Source organism: Aphanomyces invadans (genome assembly GCF_000520115.1).
Source record: "Aphanomyces invadans strain NJM9701 unplaced genomic scaffold supercont1.2, whole genome shotgun sequence".
Taxonomy (NCBI): Eukaryota; Oomycota; class Saprolegniomycetes; order Saprolegniales; family Verrucalvaceae; genus Aphanomyces; species Aphanomyces invadans.
In genome coordinates this window covers 1597965-1620365 of record NW_008580147.1, presented here as the reverse complement: position 1 = coordinate 1620365, position 22401 = coordinate 1597965, and the positions used below count along the sequence as shown (strand labels likewise).

At 55.6% G+C, this 22401-nt stretch overlaps 6 protein-coding genes across 8 annotated transcripts; 3 read left to right on the top strand and 3 right to left on the bottom strand.

The window, feature by feature from the left end:
- Positions 1-160: 160 nt before the first annotated feature.
- Positions 161-14449, top strand: H310_01355 (hypothetical protein; the record flags this gene model as incomplete). Its single annotated transcript, XM_008864437.1, has 29 exons — positions 161-252; positions 300-471; positions 534-669; positions 717-900; positions 956-1159; positions 1210-1959; positions 2011-2146; positions 2197-2412; positions 2462-2607; positions 2651-3489; positions 3540-4133; positions 4190-5108; positions 5173-5349; positions 5394-5648; positions 5705-5803; positions 5858-6112; positions 6159-6399; positions 6447-6587; positions 6640-7102; positions 7161-8553; positions 8603-9460; positions 9510-9660; positions 9719-9901; positions 9948-10375; positions 10435-10690; positions 10746-11854; positions 11909-12503; positions 12559-13748; positions 13802-14449. Exons 1-29 carry the CDS (start codon positions 235-237, stop codon positions 14447-14449), a joined length of 12756 nt encoding a protein of 4251 aa, XP_008862659.1. The 5' UTR covers positions 161-234.
- H310_01354 (hypothetical protein) lies at positions 14417-16021 on the bottom strand (the record flags this gene model as incomplete). The annotated part of the gene is made up of 1 exon (XM_008864436.1): positions 14417-16021. The coding sequence occupies one exon, from the start codon at positions 16019-16021 to the stop codon at positions 14492-14494; it is 1530 nt and encodes a 509-aa protein (XP_008862658.1). The 3' UTR covers positions 14417-14491.
- A 1023-nt stretch (positions 16022-17044) lies between these two features.
- On the top strand, positions 17045-18275 carry H310_01353. 2 transcript variants are annotated; one of them, XM_008864435.1, is made up of 4 exons: positions 17045-17406; positions 17452-17548; positions 17605-17780; positions 17831-18275. In XM_008864435.1, exons 1-4 carry the CDS (start codon positions 17072-17074, stop codon positions 18216-18218), a joined length of 996 nt encoding a protein of 331 aa, XP_008862657.1. In that variant the 5' UTR covers positions 17045-17071; the 3' UTR covers positions 18219-18275. The 2 variants fall into 2 exon arrangements, with proteins under 2 accessions (XP_008862657.1, XP_008862656.1); XM_008864434.1 differs by having other exon boundaries at positions 17045-17548.
- On the bottom strand, positions 18142-18756 carry H310_01352 (hypothetical protein). The gene is made up of 2 exons (XM_008864433.1): positions 18687-18756; positions 18142-18629 (listed from the first exon to the last, which is right to left on the bottom strand). Exons 1-2 carry the CDS (start codon positions 18731-18733, stop codon positions 18236-18238), a joined length of 441 nt encoding a protein of 146 aa, XP_008862655.1. The 5' UTR covers positions 18734-18756; the 3' UTR covers positions 18142-18235.
- Positions 18757-18787: 31 nt separating this feature from the next.
- On the bottom strand, positions 18788-19870 carry H310_01351. 2 transcript variants are annotated; one of them, XM_008864432.1, is made up of 4 exons: positions 19762-19870; positions 19491-19716; positions 19223-19437; positions 18788-19171 (listed from the first exon to the last, which is right to left on the bottom strand). In XM_008864432.1, the coding sequence occupies exons 1-4, from the start codon at positions 19847-19849 to the stop codon at positions 19011-19013; spliced, it is 690 nt and encodes a 229-aa protein (XP_008862654.1). In that variant the 5' UTR covers positions 19850-19870; the 3' UTR covers positions 18788-19010. The 2 variants fall into 2 exon arrangements, with proteins under 2 accessions (XP_008862654.1, XP_008862653.1); XM_008864431.1 differs by having other exon boundaries at positions 18788-19437.
- Positions 19871-20936: 1066 nt separating this feature from the next.
- H310_01350 (hypothetical protein) lies at positions 20937-22376 on the top strand (the record flags this gene model as incomplete). Its single annotated transcript, XM_008864430.1, has 5 exons — positions 20937-21092; positions 21155-21256; positions 21309-21470; positions 21521-21627; positions 21683-22376. 5 exons carry the CDS (start codon positions 20937-20939, stop codon positions 22374-22376), a joined length of 1221 nt encoding a protein of 406 aa, XP_008862652.1.
- Between the last annotated feature and the right edge of the window lie 25 nt (positions 22377-22401).

The window sequence follows — 22401 nt, the reverse complement described above, 5'->3', positions numbered from 1 at the left end:
TTTTAGAGGAGATGATTTGAAACATGCTGCCAATATTGAACTACTAGTAAGTTTAACTTACTAGTATGCTTACATCGTTATTATATCCGGACACTCTGGGAGTCAAGTGACTCATCCGGATAACTGCATCTGCGAACCAGGAAACGCCCCAGTCGAAAGGTCGCGCGGCAGTTCGCTTCACCCGTGCAACGTCGCTGCAGCGGAAGCACGTGAGGACCTCGGAAGTGCCACGCGATGCCGAGCCCAACCAAGGTACGTCCACGGTTGTCTTTCTGTGCATAGTCCTGAACTCGTCGCAGCGAGGGCGGAAGACGTTAGCTCCGTCGACCAGTCCGGTCAAGCCGAAACCCACAGACGAAAAGAGCGTGAGTGTGCTGTATTTGGATCCGATTCCAACGCCAGATACAAGCACATCCCTCAAGGCGACCACACATACTGTGGGAGCGCAGGCGACAGTCGATGTTCCTCCAGGTGCAAATGAAATTCGTCATGCATGGTCTACAAGGACATGTTTCATCCTTACATGGTTGTAGCATATACCGTGGGAATGCCCGTCGTGCTGCAGACGGTGCCCATCGTTCGCAAGCAGCGGGGAGATATTGAGCCAAAGGTGTTTTTGCCGCACGAACGCACGATCGATCAACCTCCTCGCCAAGTGGAAGTCGAACGGTACCTGCGTACGCCCTTTCATCCCGACTGCTCATTCTTCGCGCCAGTAAAAAACGTCAATTTGAAGCGGCCGACGTTGGAGCTCTCGTGGGGGAGCGTTTGGCGCAGCTATTTCAAAGCCCAGAATATGCGACTGTCTTGAGTGACGCCAGTGGCATTGCGCTGCAGCTGCTCGAAGCCATGCCGCTCCACTGGTTCGATGACAAGTCGTACGAAGTTCGGGAAGCAGAGGTTTGACAAGTTTTGAGCAAACCGGCAGGTGACCAGAGAGACGTCCGTGTGGTAGGAATGGATATCGTGTGGAAAAAAGAAGGACGGGGCGATCGCGATTCCAGTCACAGCGCTCTACGGTCGCCCAGGTGTGGCCAATATCTGGTGCGAAGGGCTCGTGGTTGGGTTCAACTCGGCCCGGCGCATGTTCATCGTGCGATTTCGGAACCAAGGCCACGATGATGATGTCCAACTCCACCGCAACGATGTTTGCTTCAAGGTAGACTCGATTCTCACATCCCCATGCATTGTTTAGGAGGCATATTCTAGGCGGAAGACCCGATGCAATTCGTGGAGCGGGTGGTGGCGGCACACAGGGCCCGACTCGCCGCTCAATCCGCGATCCGAAAGAACGTATACATCGACTGCATGCCGTCGGACGGGCTTCACAAACTCGGGTCGGAGAACATCAACAAGATCCTCAAGCTCGCGTCGGTGCCGTTTGTAGCCAAGAATATCCCCGTGCCGGACACTGCGCGCATTGTGACCGAAGTCCACACGGACTACCTTCGCACGATGAGCCGCATCATTTTCGACCACCAGCAGCGGACGCATCCGTCGGCTGGGATGGACTTTCACTTGATCGCAGACTCGTTGGACGATGCATCTGTGGTGGTTCGCCCGCGGCCGTCGGTCCAGCACCACGAAGTCGCGCCGCCGATCGACTACGCCGACCAGTTTATCGGGTTTTCATTTCAGACGTTCTTGACGTCCCCCGAGACCCTGTCCGCCGTCGTGAAAGTGAACGAGGAATGTTATCGCATGCTGTGCATGGACGTGTTTGCGCTCAAGACGTCGCGCAGTCTCAAGTTAGAGGAATTCCAGCAGCGCCAAAACACGCAAGAGCGAGCGATCCACAAAGTTGTACACGAAGACTGGCCCAACAAACTCACGCACGCCATCAAGACGTCGCTCGGGCATGTCGGGAAGGGATGGTACAACCTCCAGGAAACGCGTCGAGACACGTACGAGTTCAGTAAGCTCCGATCGTTCCTGCGCCGAGTCAACTTGACCATGAAAGTACGTCTTGGCGTTGGCTGTGCTCGTGGCGACGTCATCGCACCCATGTAGGACACGCTGCGATTCATGTCGGAGCAGTCGTTGCATTCGTTTCGATCGTTTGTCGAGAAAGCAACGGAGGCGAACGTCAAGATTCTCGATGCCAAAACCACATTCTTGTCGTACACAGACTTGGACTCGCGTCGCGGTACGATCCGATGGCTTGGCAAGTCAATGAGTCTGCTTTGGGTGTCGCAGGAGAGTTGGGGCAAACCAAGTTTGAGCACCTGTGCCGCCAACGGCAGATTCAGAACCCGCCAGCGCTGTTCACGGTCAACTTGAGCGTTTCCCCCGATTTGATTGTGATCAACCAAGCCGACATGGACGAGGCGAGGGCCCAGATCGAGCAGTGGAAAGCAGACTACGAGATCAAACGCAAGCGGCTTCAGGACGACGACCCCAACGGCGACAACAGTAGTGATTTGCCCGTCATGGAGGATGTGTTTCACGTCGGTCCACGTAGACCAGGACGAGGAAGAATGTCCGATCGTCGAAGTCGCGCCCGTGATGGGCAATTGCTTTGGGTACAATACGCCGATCCCAGCATTTGCGCAGGTCGTAATCGACGTCTTCAACAAATCCATCGACAGCTTTAAAGATATCAAACAAGTACGGCAATGCGCAATGGCGGGACTGACGTGACGTGTGCCAGGTCGAGCAGTTGGTAATGGACAAACTGTTCTGGAGCAGCCATCCGTCGATTCCGTACGTGAACGCGAACGAAGACTGGGTCGTCAAGGTGCGGGACGACGTGCAGAAGCTGCTCGAGAAGAGCGAGCGGCCGCTGCGAGACTATCTCAAGCAGTACGATCGGTACATCGGGTTCCTCAACCTGGACGAGGAAGCGTACTTGGATCAGTTTCGCGCGCAGGACCCGCCGAACCTCCAAGACCTCACCGAGAAAATCAAACAGCACAACGCAGACGCGGTCGACATCGAAGACGCCATTCCTGCCACGAACGTCGAGCTCGGGATGTTTTCTGTAACGTGTGTCGCGATGCGTGCCCAACTCGCCGAGAAGCACCGCCGCCTGGCGCGACGACTGCTCGACTGCCACTTGGTGAACTGCATCAACTTGGCCAAAGATTTGCACAGCAAATTCGAACCGATCCACCGGCAACTGCAGAAGATCCCGACCGACATTGAACAACTCACGGAAATGAACAAGTATATCGAGAGCATCCCGTCGCAGCTCGCGCCACTGCTGGCGTCGTCGCAGATGCTCATCAAGTACAGGACCGTCCTCGACGGGTTCCAGTATCGGATGGACAAAGACGACTTCATGACGATTTGGCGAGTCCGGCTAGGCCCCAACCACATTTACGACCAAGTGCACAAAATGACCAACATCTTGCACATGCAAAACCAGCAATTCCTAGCCGAAATGCGCGACCAGCAAGTCGAGTTCAACGAGTCGCTGCGGCTGCTTCATCAAGAAGTGGACGGGTTCAAGCAATACACCGACTTGGCGCGCGTCGAGCAGGTCTACAAGTAAGTACCCGCCATCTCGATCGTTGCCGTGACGTCGGCGGCGGGTGTAGGTATGTCGTAAACATCGACCAGAAGATTGTCAAGGCCGAGGAAGATGCACGGCTGTTTAATTCGAGAGAAGGACTGTTTGGGCAAGACTTGTCTGACTACGAGCAAATCAGCCGCATTCGGCGCGACTTTGAGCCGTACTCGATGCTGTGGAAGACGGCCAACAACTGGATCAAGGACCACAAGAAATGGATGGACGGGCCATTCCTCGACATTGTCGCGGAAGAGTTTGAGCAATTCGTCGAGACCAACTGGTCCACGATCACGAAAGCCACCAAGTACTTTGAAAAGATGAACATCAAGGGGTGCCTCGACATTGCCACGCATGTCAAGAACGAAATTGCCGAGTTTCGACCGCATGTGCCCCTTGTCATGGCCCTGCGCAACCCTGGCATGCAGGACCGCCACTGGGCTCAAATGAATCATGAAACCCACATGAGCTTTCGCCCCGACCGCGGCATGAAGTTGTCGTACGTGCTTAGCCTCGGCCTCGACGCCCACATCGACACAATCACCAAGATCTGCGAGACGGCGGGCAAGGAATACCAAATTGAAAAAGCGCTCAACGCGATGGAGGACCAATGGAAACATGTCGCGTACGACGATCGCTCCGTGCCTTTCGTCCTGTTTCTCGTCCAACGCATGGTTGTAGGTTGTCCGTGGTGGAATACCGCGAGACCGGCACGTTCGTGTTGAAGGCTGTCGACGAAGTCCAAGCGATTCTAGACGAGCAGATCACGATCACGCAAGCCATGCAGTTCTCGGCGTTCAAAAAGCCGTTTGAGGACCGCATCAACAAGTGGGAAAAGTGCCTCAGCACAGTCTCCGACGTCCTCGAGGAATGGATGGCGGTCCAGCGGTCATGGCTGTACCTGCAGCCAATCTTCGATTCGCCCGACATCAACAAGCAACTCCCGATGGAAGGGAAGCGGTTTGCGACGGTCGACAAGAACTGGCGGCAGACGCTGCAAGCGGCCAAAGCCAAACCAAGCGTGCTCACGTTTTGCAACAACGAAAAACTGCTCGACCGGTTCCAGGAAAGTAACAAGTTTCTCGAGCAGGTGCAAAAGGGGCTGAGCGACTTTTTGGAGACCAAGCGGTCGAGCTTCTCCCGGTTCTACTTTCTCTCGAACGAAGAGCTGCTGTCGATCTTGTCCGAGTCCAAGGACGTCAAGCTCGTCCAGCCGCACTTGAAGAAATGCTTTGAAGGGATCGTGAAGGTGGAATTCCAGGACGACTTGACGATCACGGCGATGATTTCGGCCGAGGGTGAGACGGTCGCGATGGCGACGCCGGTCAACCCGAACGGGAAGAATGTCGAGCATTGGATGACCGAAGTCGAGGACATGATGCGCGTGTCGATTCGCGCGGTCATGTTCAAGGCGATCCAGGATTACACCCAGGTGTCCCGGGTCAAGTGGATTCAAAAGTGGCCTGGGATGTGCGTCCTCAACGGGTCCCAGTTCCATTGGACCCGCGAAATGGAGGAAGGCATGCTGATGCATGGCGCCAAGGGCGTGCAAAAGATGCTCGAGCATCAGCTGGCTCAGCTTGCCGACATGGTTGTCATGGTACAATCTCGCGCTTTTGTCTCGTAGCGATTGGCGGCGCAACTGGTCTAAGCGTCGTCGCTAGGTCCGCGGGCATCTCGACAAGTTGGCTCGCATCAGTGTGGGGGCGTTGACAGTGATAGACGTGCATGCTCGCGACGTCACGTTGCGCTTGGCCCAGAATCAAGTAAGCAACAAGGACGACTTTATGTGGTCGAGCCAGCTGCGGTACTACTGGAACGACGACCTCTTTGCCGAAATGGTAAGCTCGAACGTCAAGAAGGATCATGGTGACGTCAGCCGTAGGTGAGCGCCCGGCGACCGTACGGCTACGAGTACCTTGGAAACTCGTTTCGCTTGGTCATTACGCCGCTCACCGACAAATGCTACATGACGCTGATGGCAGCGCTGCAAATGATCTTGGGGGGTGCGCCTGCAGGCCCGGCGGGGACGGGAAAGACTGAAACGACTAAAGATCTCGCCAAGGCCCTCGCAAAGCAGTGCGTCGTATTCAACTGCTCGGACGGCCTCGATTACATCGCCATGGGCAAGTTCTTCAAGGTCTCGTGCGCCCATGTCCCCTGGTTGCACGACCACCTCTAACACATTTGCATCAGGGCTTAGCATCGTGCGGAGCCTGGGCATGCTTCGACGAGTTCAACCGCATCAACATCGAAGTGTTGTCCGTGATCGGACAGCAAGTGACAACTCTGCAAGTACGTTTGTGTGGATGGATCGAGTGCGGACGGCGCTGACTTGCTCGTGTCTAGCTGGCCATCCGCGCCAACGAAAAGCGCATCATGTTTGAAGGCTCCGACATTGCCGTGAGCCCGCAGTTTGGCGTGTTTATCACGATGAACCCAGGGTACGCCGGTCGATCGGACCTACCTGACAGTCTCGCGGCGCTCTTCCGCCCTGTCGCCATGATGGTGCCGGATTATGCCATGATTGGGGAAATCATGTTTTTCGCGTACGGCTACGAGAAAGCAAAGGAATGCGGCGCCAAGATGGTCACGACTTTTAAGGTGAGGTGCATCCTTGCCGTAGTTGGCTCAAGGTCGTGATGCATAGCTGTGTTCCGAGCAACTGTCGGCCCAGTCGCATTACGACTACGGGATGCGCGCCGTCAAGACTGTGATCACGGCCGCCGGGAACCTCAAACGCGCCGACCCGCACATGGACGAAGAAGTGCTGCTGCTTCGTGCGTTGCAAGACGTCAACTTGCCCAAGTTTTTATCGTTTGACATTCCTCTCTTCAACGGAATTATCAGCGATCTGTTCCCAGGCAAGTCACGGCCGCAACTAAATCTTGGTACGATTCGCATGCAACTTGACGGCGTGACAAGGGCGTCGTCGTAGGGGCGCTCAATCGTGTGTCGAAGCTTGTGATCCAGCGCCAAAAGCTCCAGCCGCATCCGTTCTTCATGCTCAAAGTCGTCCAGCTCTACGAGACGTTGTGCGTGCGGCACGGACTCATGGTCGTGGGGGCGACCGGAGGAGGTGCGCGTGAAATCGGCGAACGTCAACGTTGCAATCACACTGGCGGCGGTAGGAAAATCGAGCAACCTCCGAGTGCTCTGCGACACGTTAACGGAGCTCAAGAAGCTCGGCGAACAAGGGTTTGCGTACGAAGAAGTCGTCATGTATCAGCTCAACCCGAAGTCGATCACGATGGGCCAGCTCTATGGCGAATTCGACGCGAGCACGCACGAGTGGCAGGATGGCATTCTGAGCACGCTGTATCGAGCCGCCGCGTCGAGTGCCAACTCGGATCGGAAGTGGGTCATATTCGACGGTCCTGTCGATGCGATTTGGATTGAAAACATGAACACTGTCTTGGACGACAACAAGAAGCTGTGCCTGAGTAGCGGCGAGATCATCCAGATGTCACAAGAAATGACCATGATGTTTGAGGTCGAAGATCTCTCGGTCGCGTCGCCCGCGACCGTCAGCCGCACGGGCATGGTCTACATGGAGCCCGCGTCGCTCGGCTTTGATCCGCTCATCACTAGCTGGTACTCGACATGAATTTGCACCGCATGAACAGGTCTAACCTGATGAACCCCTTTGCAGGCTCGAAACCCTCGCACACGACTTTTCAAACGACACCAAGAAGCAACTCCAGTGGCTCTTTGACTCGTTCCTTCGCCCGAGCCTGGCGTTTGTGACGGCACATGTCAAGGAATGGTTGCCGCAAATTCCCAACAACTTGTGCCAGAGCTTGATGCGTCTCCTCGATTCGTTCTTTGCCGTGCTCCATGGCGAAGAAAAGAAGGAAGTTCGCGCCGACCACGTCGCGTTCTTTTCACGGCATATGCCGGAGCTGTTTGTGTTTTGCCTCGTCTGGTCGATCGGGGCGACCGGGAACGAAGCTGGCCGCGTCAAGTTTGACGCATTCCTGCGGGAAGAAATGCTATCGCATCCGAGCATTCACCTGCAGATGCCGGCGGACGGACTCGTGTACGACTACGCTCTCGACCGGTCGACCGAGTCCTGGAAACTCTGGCTCGACACCATCCCCAAGTACATCGTGCCGGCCGAAGCGTCGTTCTCTGAGCTCGTGGTCCCCACCAGCGACAGCGTACGATCGACGTTCCTGATGCAGCTCGCGCTGACGCAAGGCGTTCACATGCTCATCGTGGGCCCCACCGGAACGGGCAAAACGATCAACGTGAACCAGTTCTTGGAGCGAGTCGACAGCGACAAATTCGTCCCGTTGAAGCTAACATTCTCGGCGCAAACGAGCGCAAACCAGACGCAAGACTTTTTGGACAGCAAGATGGAAAAGCGGCGAAAGGGCGTGTACGGTCCGACGGCCGGGAAGAAGTTTATCATTCACATTGACGACTTGAACATGCCGAAACAGGAAGAATACTTTGCGCAGCCGCCGATCGAGATTTTGCGCCAGTGGTTTGACCAAGCGGGGTGGTACGATCGCAAGTTGCTCGTGTTTAGGAACATCGTCGACGTGGTGTTTGTGGCGTCCATGGGACCCCCTGGCGGGGGCCGCAACCCCATCACGCCGCGCTTCATTCGCCATTTCAACATTATCGGGTACACGGAAATGTCGGACGACAACAAGAAGCAAGTGTTTGCCACGATCATCGCGAGTTTTCTCGCCAAGTTCTCCGACGAGCTCAAACCCCCCGAGATCGGTCAAGCCATCGTCAAGAGCTCGATTTACATATACAACACGATTATCAAAGAACTGCTCCCGACGCCCGCCAAAGCGCACTACACGTTCAACTTGCGCGACTTGGCCAAAGTGTTTCAAGGTGTGCTCATGGGCGACGCCAAGCGCATTGTCAAACTGGAGCAGCTGCTGCGGCTCTGGGTGCACGAAAACATGCGCGTGTTCGAAGACCGCTTCACGACGGTCAGCGACCACCAGTGGTTCCATGGGCAACTCCAGATGCAACTCGCGCTGCATTTCGGTCCAAAGTTTGGCCTCCCAGACGTCCACCATGTAACTCGCGCAGTCGTCATGTGTCGCCTCATGTCCTTTGCGTGGGTAGGATCACGAAGCAATGTACGATGCGAAGCTCAAGATCTGGGAGGTGGTCGTCCCCAATGCGAGCCTCTTGTTTGGCGATTACATGGTCCCGGGGGCGGATCCAAAAGTGTACGAAGAAATCACCGACATGGACAAGCTCGTGGCCCAAGTCGAGGAGTACTTGAACGACTACAACGCCGAATCGAGTGCCCCGATGAACTTGGTCATGTTTATGAACGCGATCGAACACGTGTCGCGCATCGCGCGCATCATTCGCCAGCCTCAAGGCAACGCCCTCCTCTTGGGCGTTGGCGGGAGCGGGCGGCAGTCGCTGACGCGGCTCGCCGCCTACATGGCCGAGTACGGGTGCAGTCAAATCGAAATCTCCAAGGGGTATAGCGTCGCCGACTGGCGGGACGACCTGAAGAAGTGCCTCATGAAAGCCGGTGTGGATGAAAAGCCGACCGTATTTCTCTTCTCGGACGTGCAGATCGTGCACGAGATCATGCTCGAGGACATTAACAACATCCTCAACACGGGGGATGTCCCCAACCTGTACGCGCCGGAAGACATTGACGCAATCACCAACCATTGTCGCAACATGTGTGTGAAGAAGCGGATCCCGGCGACGAAGCTCAACATTTTCGCGTGCTACGTTGGCCTTGTTCGGCAGAATCTCCACCTGGTGCTGTGCATGAGTCCGCTTGGGAGCACATTTCGCGACCGTATTCGCATGTTTCCATCGCTCGTGAACTGCTGCACGATCGACTGGTTCAGCGAGTGGCCTGCCCAGGCGCTGCAGTCCGTCGCCATGAATGCCCTCACAACGATTGATTTGAAGCTCGGTGACCAGGTCGGCGCCGTCGTCAACGTGTTCCAGGTACAACCTGACATGGATTCCATCGACAAAACACGGTCTTGCCTGATAGAGCATGCACCAAACGGTGGAGCAAGAGTCGACCAACTACTTTCAAAAGCTACGGCGGTATAACTACGTCACGCCGACTTCGTACTTGGAATTGCTCTTCACGTTCAAGAGCGTCCTCCAAACAAAGCGCGAAGAAGTCACGGGCACGACAAGTGCGTTGACATCTCGCTCGGTCGACAAAGCCCTGACATAACGTGGCATGAATGGCAGGTCGGTTGCAAAATGGTGTCGACAAGATCATTGCGACCAAGGAACAAGTCGCGGGCATGCAGGAGCAGCTTGTCGCCCTCAAGCCGCAGCTGGAGAAAACGCAGATCGAAGTGGAAGCGCTCATGATCAAGATCACAGAAGACAAGAAAGATGCCGACGAAACCAAGGCAGTGGTGGAAAAGGGTACGGACCTGTCGGCACACGCGTCGTGTTGAGCGATGCGGTGTAGAGGAGCAATTTGCTAACAAAAAGGCCGCCGACACGAAAGCAATTGCTGACGATGCGCAGCGCGACTTGGACGAAGCGTTGCCAGCGTTGGATGCAGCGACGCAGTGCCTCAACCGGCTCAAAAAGTCCGACATTGACGAAGTCAAAGCGATGAAGAACCCGCCGCACGGCGTGCGCTTGACCATGGAAGCGGCGTGCATCATATTTGGCATCAAACCAACGCTCAAGACCGACCCGGACAAGCCCGGTCAAAAGATTAAAGACTACTGGGAGAGCGCGCAAAAGACGATCCTCGGGAACGCCAAAAAGCTGCTCGAGGATATGGTCAAGTTTGACAAGGACAACATTGGCGACAAGATCATCCAACAAATCGATCCATACATGGACATGGAGGAGTTTTCCCCTGCGTCCGTGCGGAAAGCGTCAGTGGTGCGCCGTGGCACCGCTCGTTGGTGTGCATATCCATCATGCGCCGTCTGTTGTTGTAGGCGTGCGAAGCCATTTGCATGTGGGTACGGGCCATGCACACGTACAACAAGATCGCCAAGATGGTCGAGCCAAAGAAGATTGCGCTGGCCGAAGCCCAAGTCGAGTTGGACGTGACGATGCGAGTGTTAGCAGACGCCAAGGAGCGGCTGACCGCAGTCGTGGATCGACTGCGGGAGCTCGAGAACGGCTACAATGCGGCAGTCGAGAAGAAGGATCAGCTCGTGCAAGACGTCCGGCAATGCGAGATTCGACTGGGTACGCACGTTTTTCCCTTGCCGAAGCGCTTGCGTTCATTGCGTTGGGTGCACAGAGTCGGCGCTCAAGTTGATTGCCCTCCTCGGCGGCGAAGAAGCGCGATGGGTGATCACGATCAAACAATTAATGGACGACCTGAAGAACCTTGTCGGCGACGTGATCATTTCGTCTGGCACGATCAGCTACCTCGGGTGTTTTACGAGTGAATTCCGCGACATTTGCATTGCTTCGTGGTACAATGCGCTCGCGAAACAACAGGTGCCGCACACGCGCAACTGCAACATTATCACGACGCTGGCGGACCCAGTCAAGGTTCGGGGATGGCAAATCGCTGGGCTGCCGTCCGACAATTTGTCCGTTCAAAACGGCATCATCATGGCGCGCGCGCGGCGGTGGCCGCTCCTCATCGATCCACAAGGGCAGGCGAATCGCTTCATCAAGAACCTTGGAAAAGACTCGAGCGAAAACGGGATCGATGTCGTCAAGAGCTCGGACAAGGGATTCATCAAAGTCCTCGAGAACGGCGTGCGCTTTGGCAAGTGGATTCTCATGGAGAACGTGAGCGAGTTTCTCGACGCTGCTCTCGAGACGGTCCTGCTCCAAACCAAGTTCAAGCAGGGTGGGCAGCTCATGATGAAGATTGGCGACACTACCATCCCGTACAACTCGGCCTTTCGCTTCTTCATGACAACCAAACTACCAAACCCGCACTACCCGCCGGAAACGTGCGTGAAGGTGTGCTTGCTCAATTTCACGATCACGCCGACCGGGCTCGAGGAACAGGCGCTGGGGGTCGTGGTCCAAGAAGAAATGCCCGAGCTCGCGGAGAAGAAAAACACGCTGGTCGTGTCGAATGCCAAGATGAAGGCCGAGCTCCTCGACATCGAGAACAAAATTTTGTACATGCTGGCCAACTCCCAGGGCAACATCTTGGACGATACAGACTTGATCGACATGCTCGGGAAAGCCAAGGTCACGTCCGAGGACATCAATGAAAAGATGGCAGAGGCCGAAGTCACCGAGAAAACGATCGATGAAACACGCGAGTTGTACCGTGGTGTGGCCAACCGGGCGTCGCTGCTCTTCTTTTGTATCGCCGACCTCTCGATTGTCGACCCAATGTACCAGTACTCGTTGTCTTGGTTTGTCGAAAACTTCATCAAGGTAGGTCATCTCTCCACTATTCCACGCGTCCCGATGGAACGCCGTCGTGTGTAGAGCTGCCGCGCGGCCGAGCCAAGCGACGTCCTGGAAACGCGACTCGTCAACTTGATCGAGTTTGCCACGTACTCGCTGTACAAAAACATCTGCCGGTCGCTGTTTGAAGAACACAAGCTGCTCTTTTCGTTCTTGCTCACGATCAAGTTGCTGCAAGGCCGCAACGAAATCGATCCGCTCGAGTGGCGGTTCCTCATCTCGGGCTCGACGCCGGCCAAGGATTCGGATGCGCGCAACCCGAACCCGTCGTGGATCGAGGACCGCACGTTCTCCGAGGTGTGCTGCCTCACCACGCTGCCCAAATTTGAAGGGCTCGTGCAAAGTCTCACGACGGACGAAGAAACGTGGCGCGCCATGTTTGACTCGAACGACCCGCATCTGTCGCGACTCCCCGTCCCGTTCCAGTTTTCCCTCAACACGTTTCAGAAACTGTGTACCCTGCGCTGCATACGCCCCGATCGCATGACGGAAGCGATTCAGCTCTTTGTCGCCGAACACTTGGGCCAGCGCTTCATCGAACCGCCCACATTCGACTTGCCAGGCTCGTATGCTGACTCGAGCGTGACAACTCCGCTCATCTTTGTCCTGTCCACTGGTACGTTGTGTTGACCACACACTCTCGTCTGCGCCGTCTAACACGGCGTGCGCAGGGTCGGATCCGGCGAAAGACCTCCTCCTCTTTGCCGACACGATGAAAATGGGGCGCAAGCTGAATTCGATTTCACTTGGGCAAGGCCAAGGTGTGATCGCGGCAAAAATGATCGACGACGCGATTTCGAGCGGCAAGTGGGTGTTGTTGCAGAACTGCCACTTGGCGATTTCGTGGATGACGTCGCTCGAGCGCATTTGCGAGGAGCTCAACCCTGACACGACCCATCGCGACTTTCGTCTATGGCTGACATCACGACCGAGCGCGTCGTTTCCAACGTCTGTGCTGCAGAACGGTGTCAAGATGACCAAGGAGCCGCCCAAGGGCGTCCGCGCGAACCTCAAAAACTCGTACATGAAAATGACCGACGACATGCTGGACGCGACAGGCAAGCCGGAAAAGTACCGCAAGCTGCTCTTTGGCCTGGCCTTCTTCCACGCGATCGTGATCGAGCGCAAGCGCTTTGGTCCACTCGGTTGGAACATCCCGTACGCATTCAACGACACCGACTACGACATTTCGCGTGCACAGCTCGAGATGTTTTTGGACTTTTACGATGTTGTGCCGTACAAGGTGCTGTGCGTGATGACGTCGGTGGTCAACTACGGCGGCCGTGTCACGGACGACAAGGACATGCGAACCATCGACGTGATCCTGGAAGGGTTCTTCAACGACAAGATCTTGAGCGACCACTACTGGTTCTCCAAGAGCGGGACGTACAAGTCGATTCCCGTGGCGAGCGCTGACAACCCCAAGAGTCCGCTCGCGCACTACCTCAGCTACATTGACTCGCTCCCGCTCAACCCGGACCCGGAAGTGTTTGGTATGCACGAAAACGCCAACATCACATGCGCAATCGCTGAAACTTTCAAGAACTTTGACATTGTCCTGAGTTTGCAACCCCGCATGAGCTCGGGCGGTGGCCAGTCCCGCGAAATGATCATTGAAATGCAGGCCAAGGAGATCGAGGACAAGCTCCCGCCGTATTTCGACATCGACTTTATCAGCGTCCGGTACCCAGTCATGTACGAAGAGTCGATGAACACTGTTCTCGTCCAAGAAGCCCAGCGGTACAACAACCTGCTGTACGTGATGAAAACGTCGCTGCCGCTGCTCCAACGAGCACTCAAGGGGCTTGTTGTCATGTCGGCCGACTTGGAAACGATGGCCAACTGCATTTTCAACCAAAAGGTATGTGCTAGACCTCCATCCAGGCGACTAGCTGACGTCGTCGTGCCGAGCAGGTCCCGCCGGGATGGGAGCGCAAGGCGTACCCGTCGTTGAAAGCGTTGAATCCGTGGGTCGACGAGCTCTTGGAGCGCCTCAAGTTCCTCACCCACTGGATCAACGAAGGCATCCCGCCCGTCTTTTGGCTCTCGGGCTTTTTCTTCCCCCAGGGCTTTCTCACCGGCACGCTGCAGAACCATGCGCGCGGGTTTCACATACCCATCGACACCCTCTCGTGGGACTTTATCATGCTTCCAGATCCCGTCGAGCGGCTCCACATCAAGCCGCAGAAGGGCGGGTGTTACGCGTATGGTCTCTTCATCGAGGGCGCGCGGTGGGACACAAAGCAGTACTCGTTGGTCGATCCAGTCCCCAAGGAATTGTTTTCAAAGATGCCTGTGATGCACCTGATGCCAGTGAAGCACCGAGAAGCGCCCAAGAGCGGCATCTACCGCTGTCCTGTGTACAAAATCCTGACGCGGACGGGGACGCTGTCGACCACTGGCCACTCGACCAACTTTGTCATGTGGATCGAGATCCCGTCCAACAAAGACACGATCTGGCGCAACTCGCTCGTGTCCGAGACGAATCTCCAGGTCCAGTTTGCCGACCAAGACTACTGGATCAAGGCCGGAGTCGCATGCTTCTTGTCGCTGCGGTATTAATGGAATAAAATAGGTCTTTCAAATTGGAATGGTTGTTGCGTCTTAGGCCGCGGCGGACGACGCGCGCGGTCGACCGGCACACGCGGCCACACGAGCCCGGACTACAGGCCGGACTGGCAACCCCCCTTTGGGAAACAACGCAATGCCGAGCGTCAATTGAAGCGGCGACGATGTGTCGACCAATTCAAAGCGAAAGGTCTGGTACAGGATGGTCAGAATGTACTTGACTTGGAGCATCGCAATGCGCTGGCCGACGCATTTGCGCTTGCCAGCATGGAACACGGGAAACTCGTAGTCTGTTGGGGGCACAAACGACGGGTCGAGCCATCGTTGGGGACAGAAACCCTCGGCGCCCGGCCATCGCGTGGGGTCGCGGCCCATCACAAACGGGGAAAACTCGACATTCACCCCCGCCGGCACGAACGTTCCATCTGGCAACACGTCGTCGTGGACCGCGCTCTTGAGTTCGAGCGCGGTGGGCGGAAAGAGTCGCCACGATTCCTTCATGACAGCTTCGAGAAACGGAAGTTTGGCAACGCTATCGTAGTCCGTCGCGTCTTGAACCGAGTCGACTTCGGCCATCACGTTTGCTTCCACGTCTGGGTGCAGGGCCACCAAGTACATGATCCAGAGCAAACTGCTCGCGACGGTCTCCCGCCCTGCCAACATGACCGTCATCATCATGTCTCGAAGAAACTTGGTCGTGATGGGGTGTCCATGGCGTTGGCGGGCCACGAGCTGCGAGAGGATGTCGACGGCGCCGTCGTTTTCCCCTGCCAGGACCTCTTGTTGGCGACAAGCAATGACGGTGTAAAACATGCGGTCGAGGTCGCCGATGGCCGCCTTGAGCTGCCACTCGGACGGCATGCACCACGCAAACCATTTGTACCAGGGCTTTGTAAATCGGTTCGCCGTGATGGAGCTTGCATCCCGAAACAGTGTGTGGAATGCCGGCGAGTTCATTTCGTTTGGCACGTGCCGACCGAATCCAATGTGAAACGAGATGTTGGTGGTCAGAGTGACGAGGACGAGCTCCAAGTCCACACTGCCGCTGCCTTTGGATGCCGCACGATACAGGTCGGCGACGCACTGTCGAGTGTGTTCTTGGAAGACCGAGTTCATGTACTTGCGAAACGAGTTGACGGAGAACATGGACGACATGAGCTTACGTTGGAGGGCCCAGAGCGGCGACGTGGGGTTGACGGCAAAGATCGAGTCGCCCATGATCTCCTTGCACGTGTCCTGGAGCAGTTTGGGCTTGATGTAGTTGGCCGAGTTGGTTTGTAAGATGTACTCGAGGTTTTCTGGCCGGCTCGTCACGATGGATCCGTCCATAAGGCAGTCGACGCGGGTCGCATACGTGCCGCCGTACTGCCGCGCCATCTCGATCTTCCACCAGTGGATGTTGGCCATGTTTTTGCCAAGCTGGTGGAGGTTGCCGATGATGGGAAGGGCGGGGGGCCCCGGCAGGCATCGAATCGATGCAGCAATGTGCCACTTTCGCCTGAGGCAGGCGATCGTCTCCGCCACGACTCGCCCTCCTCTGGGCATCACGACAAGGAACACTACCATCGTTGCAACGATGTGCGACAGGCACCAAGGCCCCGCTGCGTGACCGAATGACGTGCTTTCGTGACAGACGAGATGCGTCGACGCACTCGCGTTGCCGAGACTGCACATACGAAGGCACGAGCACTTTGGTAAGTGAGTCCGACAAGTCGCTGCAATCGCCGCCGTTCTCAACCCGTCGATGCTTGTCGATGAAAGATTTTTTCCCAAGAGCTGCGATTCTTTCAACGGTGGAAGCGGCGTGCTTATTATTGCAAAGCAGCGCCGTGCCAACTCGCCACAGGAGGTCTTCCAGCGCGCCGAGAAGTCGTGGCCGCTGAGTGATTGGGCGGGGGAGGATACGTCCCACTCTCCGACGTTGCGTTGGCCATGTCGGCGGGGCGAAATCTCCTTCGCGGCCATTACAAGTGGGATCGACGTCGAGTGTTGTGGGACTGCCGATCACAAACGCTTGAGGCCACACAACGATGCCATGCACTGAGGTAGGGACGAACACGAATGCATCCATCAAACGAGCGTGTAGACCAGATGCTGTCATTGACATGGTGAAGCCCACGCATCGGCTGACAAGTCATGCTGAACTAGATCCGTCCGACCGCTGCGTGTCGAGTGACGCGGCAACGCTCAACTTGAACTTGGCCTCGAATGCCAATACGACCGACGACATGAGTTATTCGAAGTGATGAAGCCCAAGAAAACCACTCGCCCTCGTTGCCTCGGCGCTTCGATTTCCGCTGTACTGTCCGTTTGCATCCGCTTCTCACTGCGGAGTCGATCCCGCGACGCCAGTGCAGTCGAACATTAGTCGGCACAAGATGGGCTTCCCCATGCCCATCAAGCATGTGCACCGATAGCAGGAGACTCTAAGGGGGTTAGCCATGAACTACTTGCACATCATCGCGGCTTTACTGGCGGTGTCATCCATCGGCAATGCCAAGGTCCTTGTGGCGTTTCGCCGCGCACATCTTTGACCTGTCACATGTGATAACTTGATGTCATTATCAATATGTGCAGTATTTCTCGACATGTTGATCGGGGGTTCTCGTTGCTTCTATGGGACACGTCCCGGGTGGAAGTCGCCCGCACTCCATCGAGCGCTTGCGCGATATGGCAGCATCGTTCCGCGATGCAAAGCTCGTACATGCAGCTGAAGAAACAGCGAAAGACGCGCTCTGCGCTGGTGCGATCTTCTTTGGCGGTGTGTCGCTGACGCAATGCACTATGTTGTTGTGCCGTGTGTCTGCGTCGATGCCAGCATTTCCCTCCATCCTTGGTGGCGCTGGCGTGGCAGGATCAAGTATTCTTGTTGGGGCGTATTGTCTTCGACGAACGGACCCGACCCCAGTGCAAATGACAGCAGCAGCCACCACGGGCCTTCTCCTTTTTCGGTACCATGACGCTCCACCTTGCATCGTCATGTATGGACCACGTAGTCTCTTGGGAGGACGCTTCCGAGCTTTGGCACCAAGTGATTTTCGGCATCCTGGAGCGTTCGGCCATGCAAAGATCTCGCTACCAGCTACATTGGAGGTAAGATTGTCTCTTGAGCACTGCCCACAAAGTGGTAACAACCTTGGCTTGTGCAGTATGCAGATGGGAATGTTCGCGCAGTCATCCAGAGCTTTGGTCGCCTCTATGGCTGCCACACGTGCGGCGTCCGAACCGCAAAGTTCCACGCTGATCACCAACCACCGGTCATGGTCGCCAAAGCAGAAAACGAGCGGCTTTGGAACCGCCTGATTGCTGGTCCGGTCGTTCAAAGGTACTTGATCCATGTCTCCCCGACGTCATCTGTGTAATTTTTCGTCACAGATATTACCCGCAATGCGACGGGTGCTCAAATATCCAAGGGGCCCAGGTCAGGAAGAACGCACAAAAGCTGAAGCTTCACCTGCAGGCACTACGTGCGTACCATGCGACTGGGTTCTGGATGGTTCTGTTTGGAGCAGGGGGTTTGGGGGGTTACATCGCGCAGTCTCCCGAGCCCGAATCGTCGATTATCGAGCAGGTGGCGGCCCACGCCACTGAAGTATTCCAGCCACCGACGCTGGCCAAGCTCCGAGAGCGCGAGGCAGCACTGAAGGTGCAGCAGCAATCAGCGGATGCCCAGCGAAAGAAGGACATTGCCATAGAGTTGGTTCAAATTCGCGAAAAGAAAGCCCAACTTAAAGTAGCTGCCAAAGCGGCATCAGCTCGTTGAACACACGATGCATTGATTCAAGGCGTGCGATCCACCATGTATTGCCGCCAGTCGCCACTTGGCACAGTGTCCACAGCTCTTTCTAGTGGGATCACGCAATAGTAAGTCCATGCACGGATGCGCTCGGTGCCGCAATCCACGTCGACTTGGACGCGGTTGTATTCGTTGGACGGATGGCCTGGGCCGTAGTAGTCTTCGAGGGCATCAAGTCCTTGAAATAGCGCGTCGTACTCTTGAGGGTCGTCCGCCGTCACGACTTGGCCATATACGATTCCGCAGCCTCCATCGTACATGCCGGGATAGCCCGCTGCAAAGTGGACAAGCGACGCATTCGCTACAGACCCGCGCTCTGCCACGAATCGGAGAGACGCATAACTGCCAACGTGCTTGTCGTAGTTGCGGAAGCCTCTCCTACGTCAACTATACCCATAAGATCGATGAACTTGATGGCCCAAGGCCGGCCTGTACATGAGTGTGCCGTAGACGAAGAACGGCAGGCGCGGAGGCTGCGTCATCTGCTTCCTCAAATGGGAAAATCAATCAAATCAGGACTTCGCATTGGTCGGGAATGAGGAATGAATGTTTAATCTTGGCATTATTAAGAGAGATCCTCGAAATATTTGGAAATTGGAGACAAGTCAACACCACCAGAGTTGGCTGTGCTCCACGACTCGGAGTTCCATTACACAATGGAGGAAGCAACGCGCCGACGGAAATAAGCGATGGATTAGTGCGATGCACAGGCATTCGAAGGACTTTTCCGGTAATTCACCTCCAGCCACTCGCTGGTGGTTAGTCTGAAGTAAGCACTTCGCTCCCCGAGTGTCGTTTTTCGAGGCGTTTGAGAGCCGCAGCTACGCGCTTCTCACGCCGAATCGCTTCATTGTTCTCGTCGGTGGACGCTAGTAGACTGGCAGATGGAGACGAATTGGAGTTTAGGGCCAAGCCTTGCCCTGCTCCAAGAACGCATCGTGACGGAGCCGACGAATTGATCGCGGGCGCACCTGCAAACACTGGAACACTCGTTGTGCCGTATGAGCTCGCGTGAGAGAATCCACCGAACATTGCGTCGCTTCCTTGTACTGGTGCTTCACCCGTCAGCTGCTTTGGGATCAAGCAGCTGAAGCATGATCCAAGGTAAGCGATGCGATTGATGTAGGCAGGTATCGGTTGGCCCACAAGCCGCAAGCATGCTTCATTTGCGAACGTATTACAGTTCCTGCAAAGCACTTGCGTAAATACCACTTGACAAAGCACAAGAACAGATCGAACTTGGTGAGGAGGTTGTAATGACTTCCATTGAATTCGCTTCGCATGTCGTCCAAGATTCGTTTGGCGTCTTGATATGTGCCTTCAAACACTCCTATTTGGATAGATTCACGGAAAACCGCGCCTTGCGCCGACTTGGGTGCCAAGGTGAAAACGCCTGCGCCACCTGCGAAAGAGTACTCGACGCCGCCAACTTCGACACCCGAATGAAAGGCCCCAAGACCCCACGCTGCCACACACACTTCAGCGGCATGCCACATACTTGCAAGGTTACCGTATGTGAAAGAGTTACTCTCCACGATATCGTACACGTTCACCGTCACCGTCGTCTTCCCCTTCATCGACAGACCTTGTCGCCTCATGCCAAGCCCACTCTTCACGAGAAATTGCCTGTATCCGGACAATCTTTCTATCCGGTAACCGGAACGAGTCGTTGCACATCTATGAAATGTCTATTCACACCAGCGATGCGTGAGGCACCACCTTATCGCTGAGAAGGCACAGGTTGTATCGCTTGTTTACCCCGCCTCATATACAGAGCGTATTCTCGCAGACCCCTGTCTGGAAGAGCTAGCTACGTACAGCCAGAGTGGAGCCTTGCAACCGACCCACACCGATGGGCTGGAGCACTTGAAGTTGGTTTGGATGACCTCCTTGCATTGTTCAAGCTTTACAGCCACACATACCGAGGAAAGCGCGTCGCCTGTGCAAGTGTATGTGGTGGGCATCCGATTATCCCACAATCAAGCATCCGTTCACCTCGTCGAGATATTTCCACATCATTTCGTGAGTCTCGCGAAACTGTTTTGCACACGTTTCAAACCCACATAAACGTCCACATGGTCGATTGAATTTCATCTCGTCTCTCGAGACTCGAAGCTCAAGTAACTACCCAGCACTATCCTCCAGTACACGCAATGAACGGTGGGTGTAAAGACCACGAGTCCGCGTCGAGCCATCAAGGTCCCAGTCGCGCAGATGGCGTGTGCTTCGCGAAGTCCCCTTCTTTGCTGTGTACCATGCCAACGTTATACGTCGCGCTGTTTGGAATGTACAGAACGTTTCGTAATCTGCCGGCATAACGCTTGTGAACTCAACACTGACGTGATTGCCTCGAGGCAATCCACAGTTGATGTGGATTTTCATTCTCTCGTCGCAACTACAATAGACGTAGCACCGTCACGCTCGAACCTCTGTCCTGGGGCCTTGAACGTATTGCCGGGTGGCATTGTCGCCCGCACTGGACGTCTTTTCCAAAGGTCACGATCCAAAAATGAAACATCCAATGGGAGGCCCCATCAATAGGTCGCGTCGATCTGATTGGTCCTTCTCCGATCTATTCTTGTCCCCAAGTGTCTCGAGAGCTCATTTCGTCCCAAGAGGCGCACTCCACTGGTCGGTAACTGAACAAAGAGGCACTACACCTCTCGGTAGCGACGCACATACTCCATGCTTCCGCAAGTGTTGCTGGTGCTCCACGGCACATCGACTGTCCGCACTCGCATGGGTCGCCACGTTGAGCTGTACCATGTCACGTTGAAGCACAAATTCGCGGCGAAAGAGGCAAACGTTCGATACAAGACATTGCGAAAGTATTTGAACAAGGTTTGCTTCGTGCAGTTGCCATATCTTGGTGAAGTCGACGTCTCACACTTTCGTAAACGTAGCTTGGAGCTCTTGACAGTCCGGTGGATGAGCTCGTCGTGCCCCCTAAGCATCCTCTGCACTCATCATCCAACAAAGCCATTGTAGACACCCGAGTGCGGCAGGTTCGCTTGCCATTTCAATGGTTATATCCAGCACACTCAACTTGATGCGTAGTTCCGAGCGTGCTTCCACACCCTTTCCGCAAGAGTCCTCACGGATGCCCAAATCCAGATCCTGCACAACATGATGGACGAAGCCAACGCAATGATACAACAGTACAAAATTCTTGCGCAATCCTCCATCAACGGCAGCAACGGGCGCACCGAGTCATCACCGGTGAGTCCTCCAAACTGTGGGCTGAAAGCCTCCTTATCGTCGTGTCGAAGGAGGTCTCTGAAACAAACGGCGACGACGCTCCCAACCAAAACAACGACGAAAGTCCACGAAACAAAAAGCCGTTGAATGCTGCCCTGAAGCGGCCATCACAGCTGCGGTAGTGCATTCGGAATCGCATGAGCAGACTGTAAAGTTCATACTTGTCGTGGCAGGCCATATGACAACGCATTTGCTGCGTTAAACAAAGCCCGCAAGTCCAACAACGATTCTCCGATCGACCGCAGCATCGAACCACTTGTTCAGAGGGCCGCAACGTCGGCCGAGTTGTCCAAGTACTTCGAACGCTTGGCAGACGACATGTTGTTGGAGTTGCACACGGTGACGCCGTACCGATCCAACTCGATTCGGCTCCCTCCACTGCAGTCGAAAACGAACCGACCAGTGGACATGCGACTCGAGTACACGGAAGAGGATGCTGCGTACTTGGAGCAGCTTGCAATGGAAACGTGGTCGAACGCTTTGAACGACGGCGAGATGCTCGATGACGTGCCAGATGACGACGGCAACGCACTTCATCTCGATCGGGAACACGAGCGAGTTTTGGAAGCGGAAGAGTTTGCGAATGCCCGCGGAAAGACGGCGCCCATGGACGACGAGGTCATCCATGACATGGCGCATCTGTATTTTGCCAGCTACTACGACGACAGCGACGGAGAAGTTGACGATAGCCACATAAAGCAGACGGCGTCGAAGGGCCGGGCGATGGGAAAGGCCAAGGGCGAGGCGGCTTCCAGGGCAAGCATGAGCCACGTCCTTCAAGGCTACATCGGCGACATCTACAGCGACGACAGCAACGCGCCATCGACGCGAGCAGGGCGACGCCCCTCGATCTCCATGACAGCATAGCAGTCGACACTGTCGTCGACGAAAG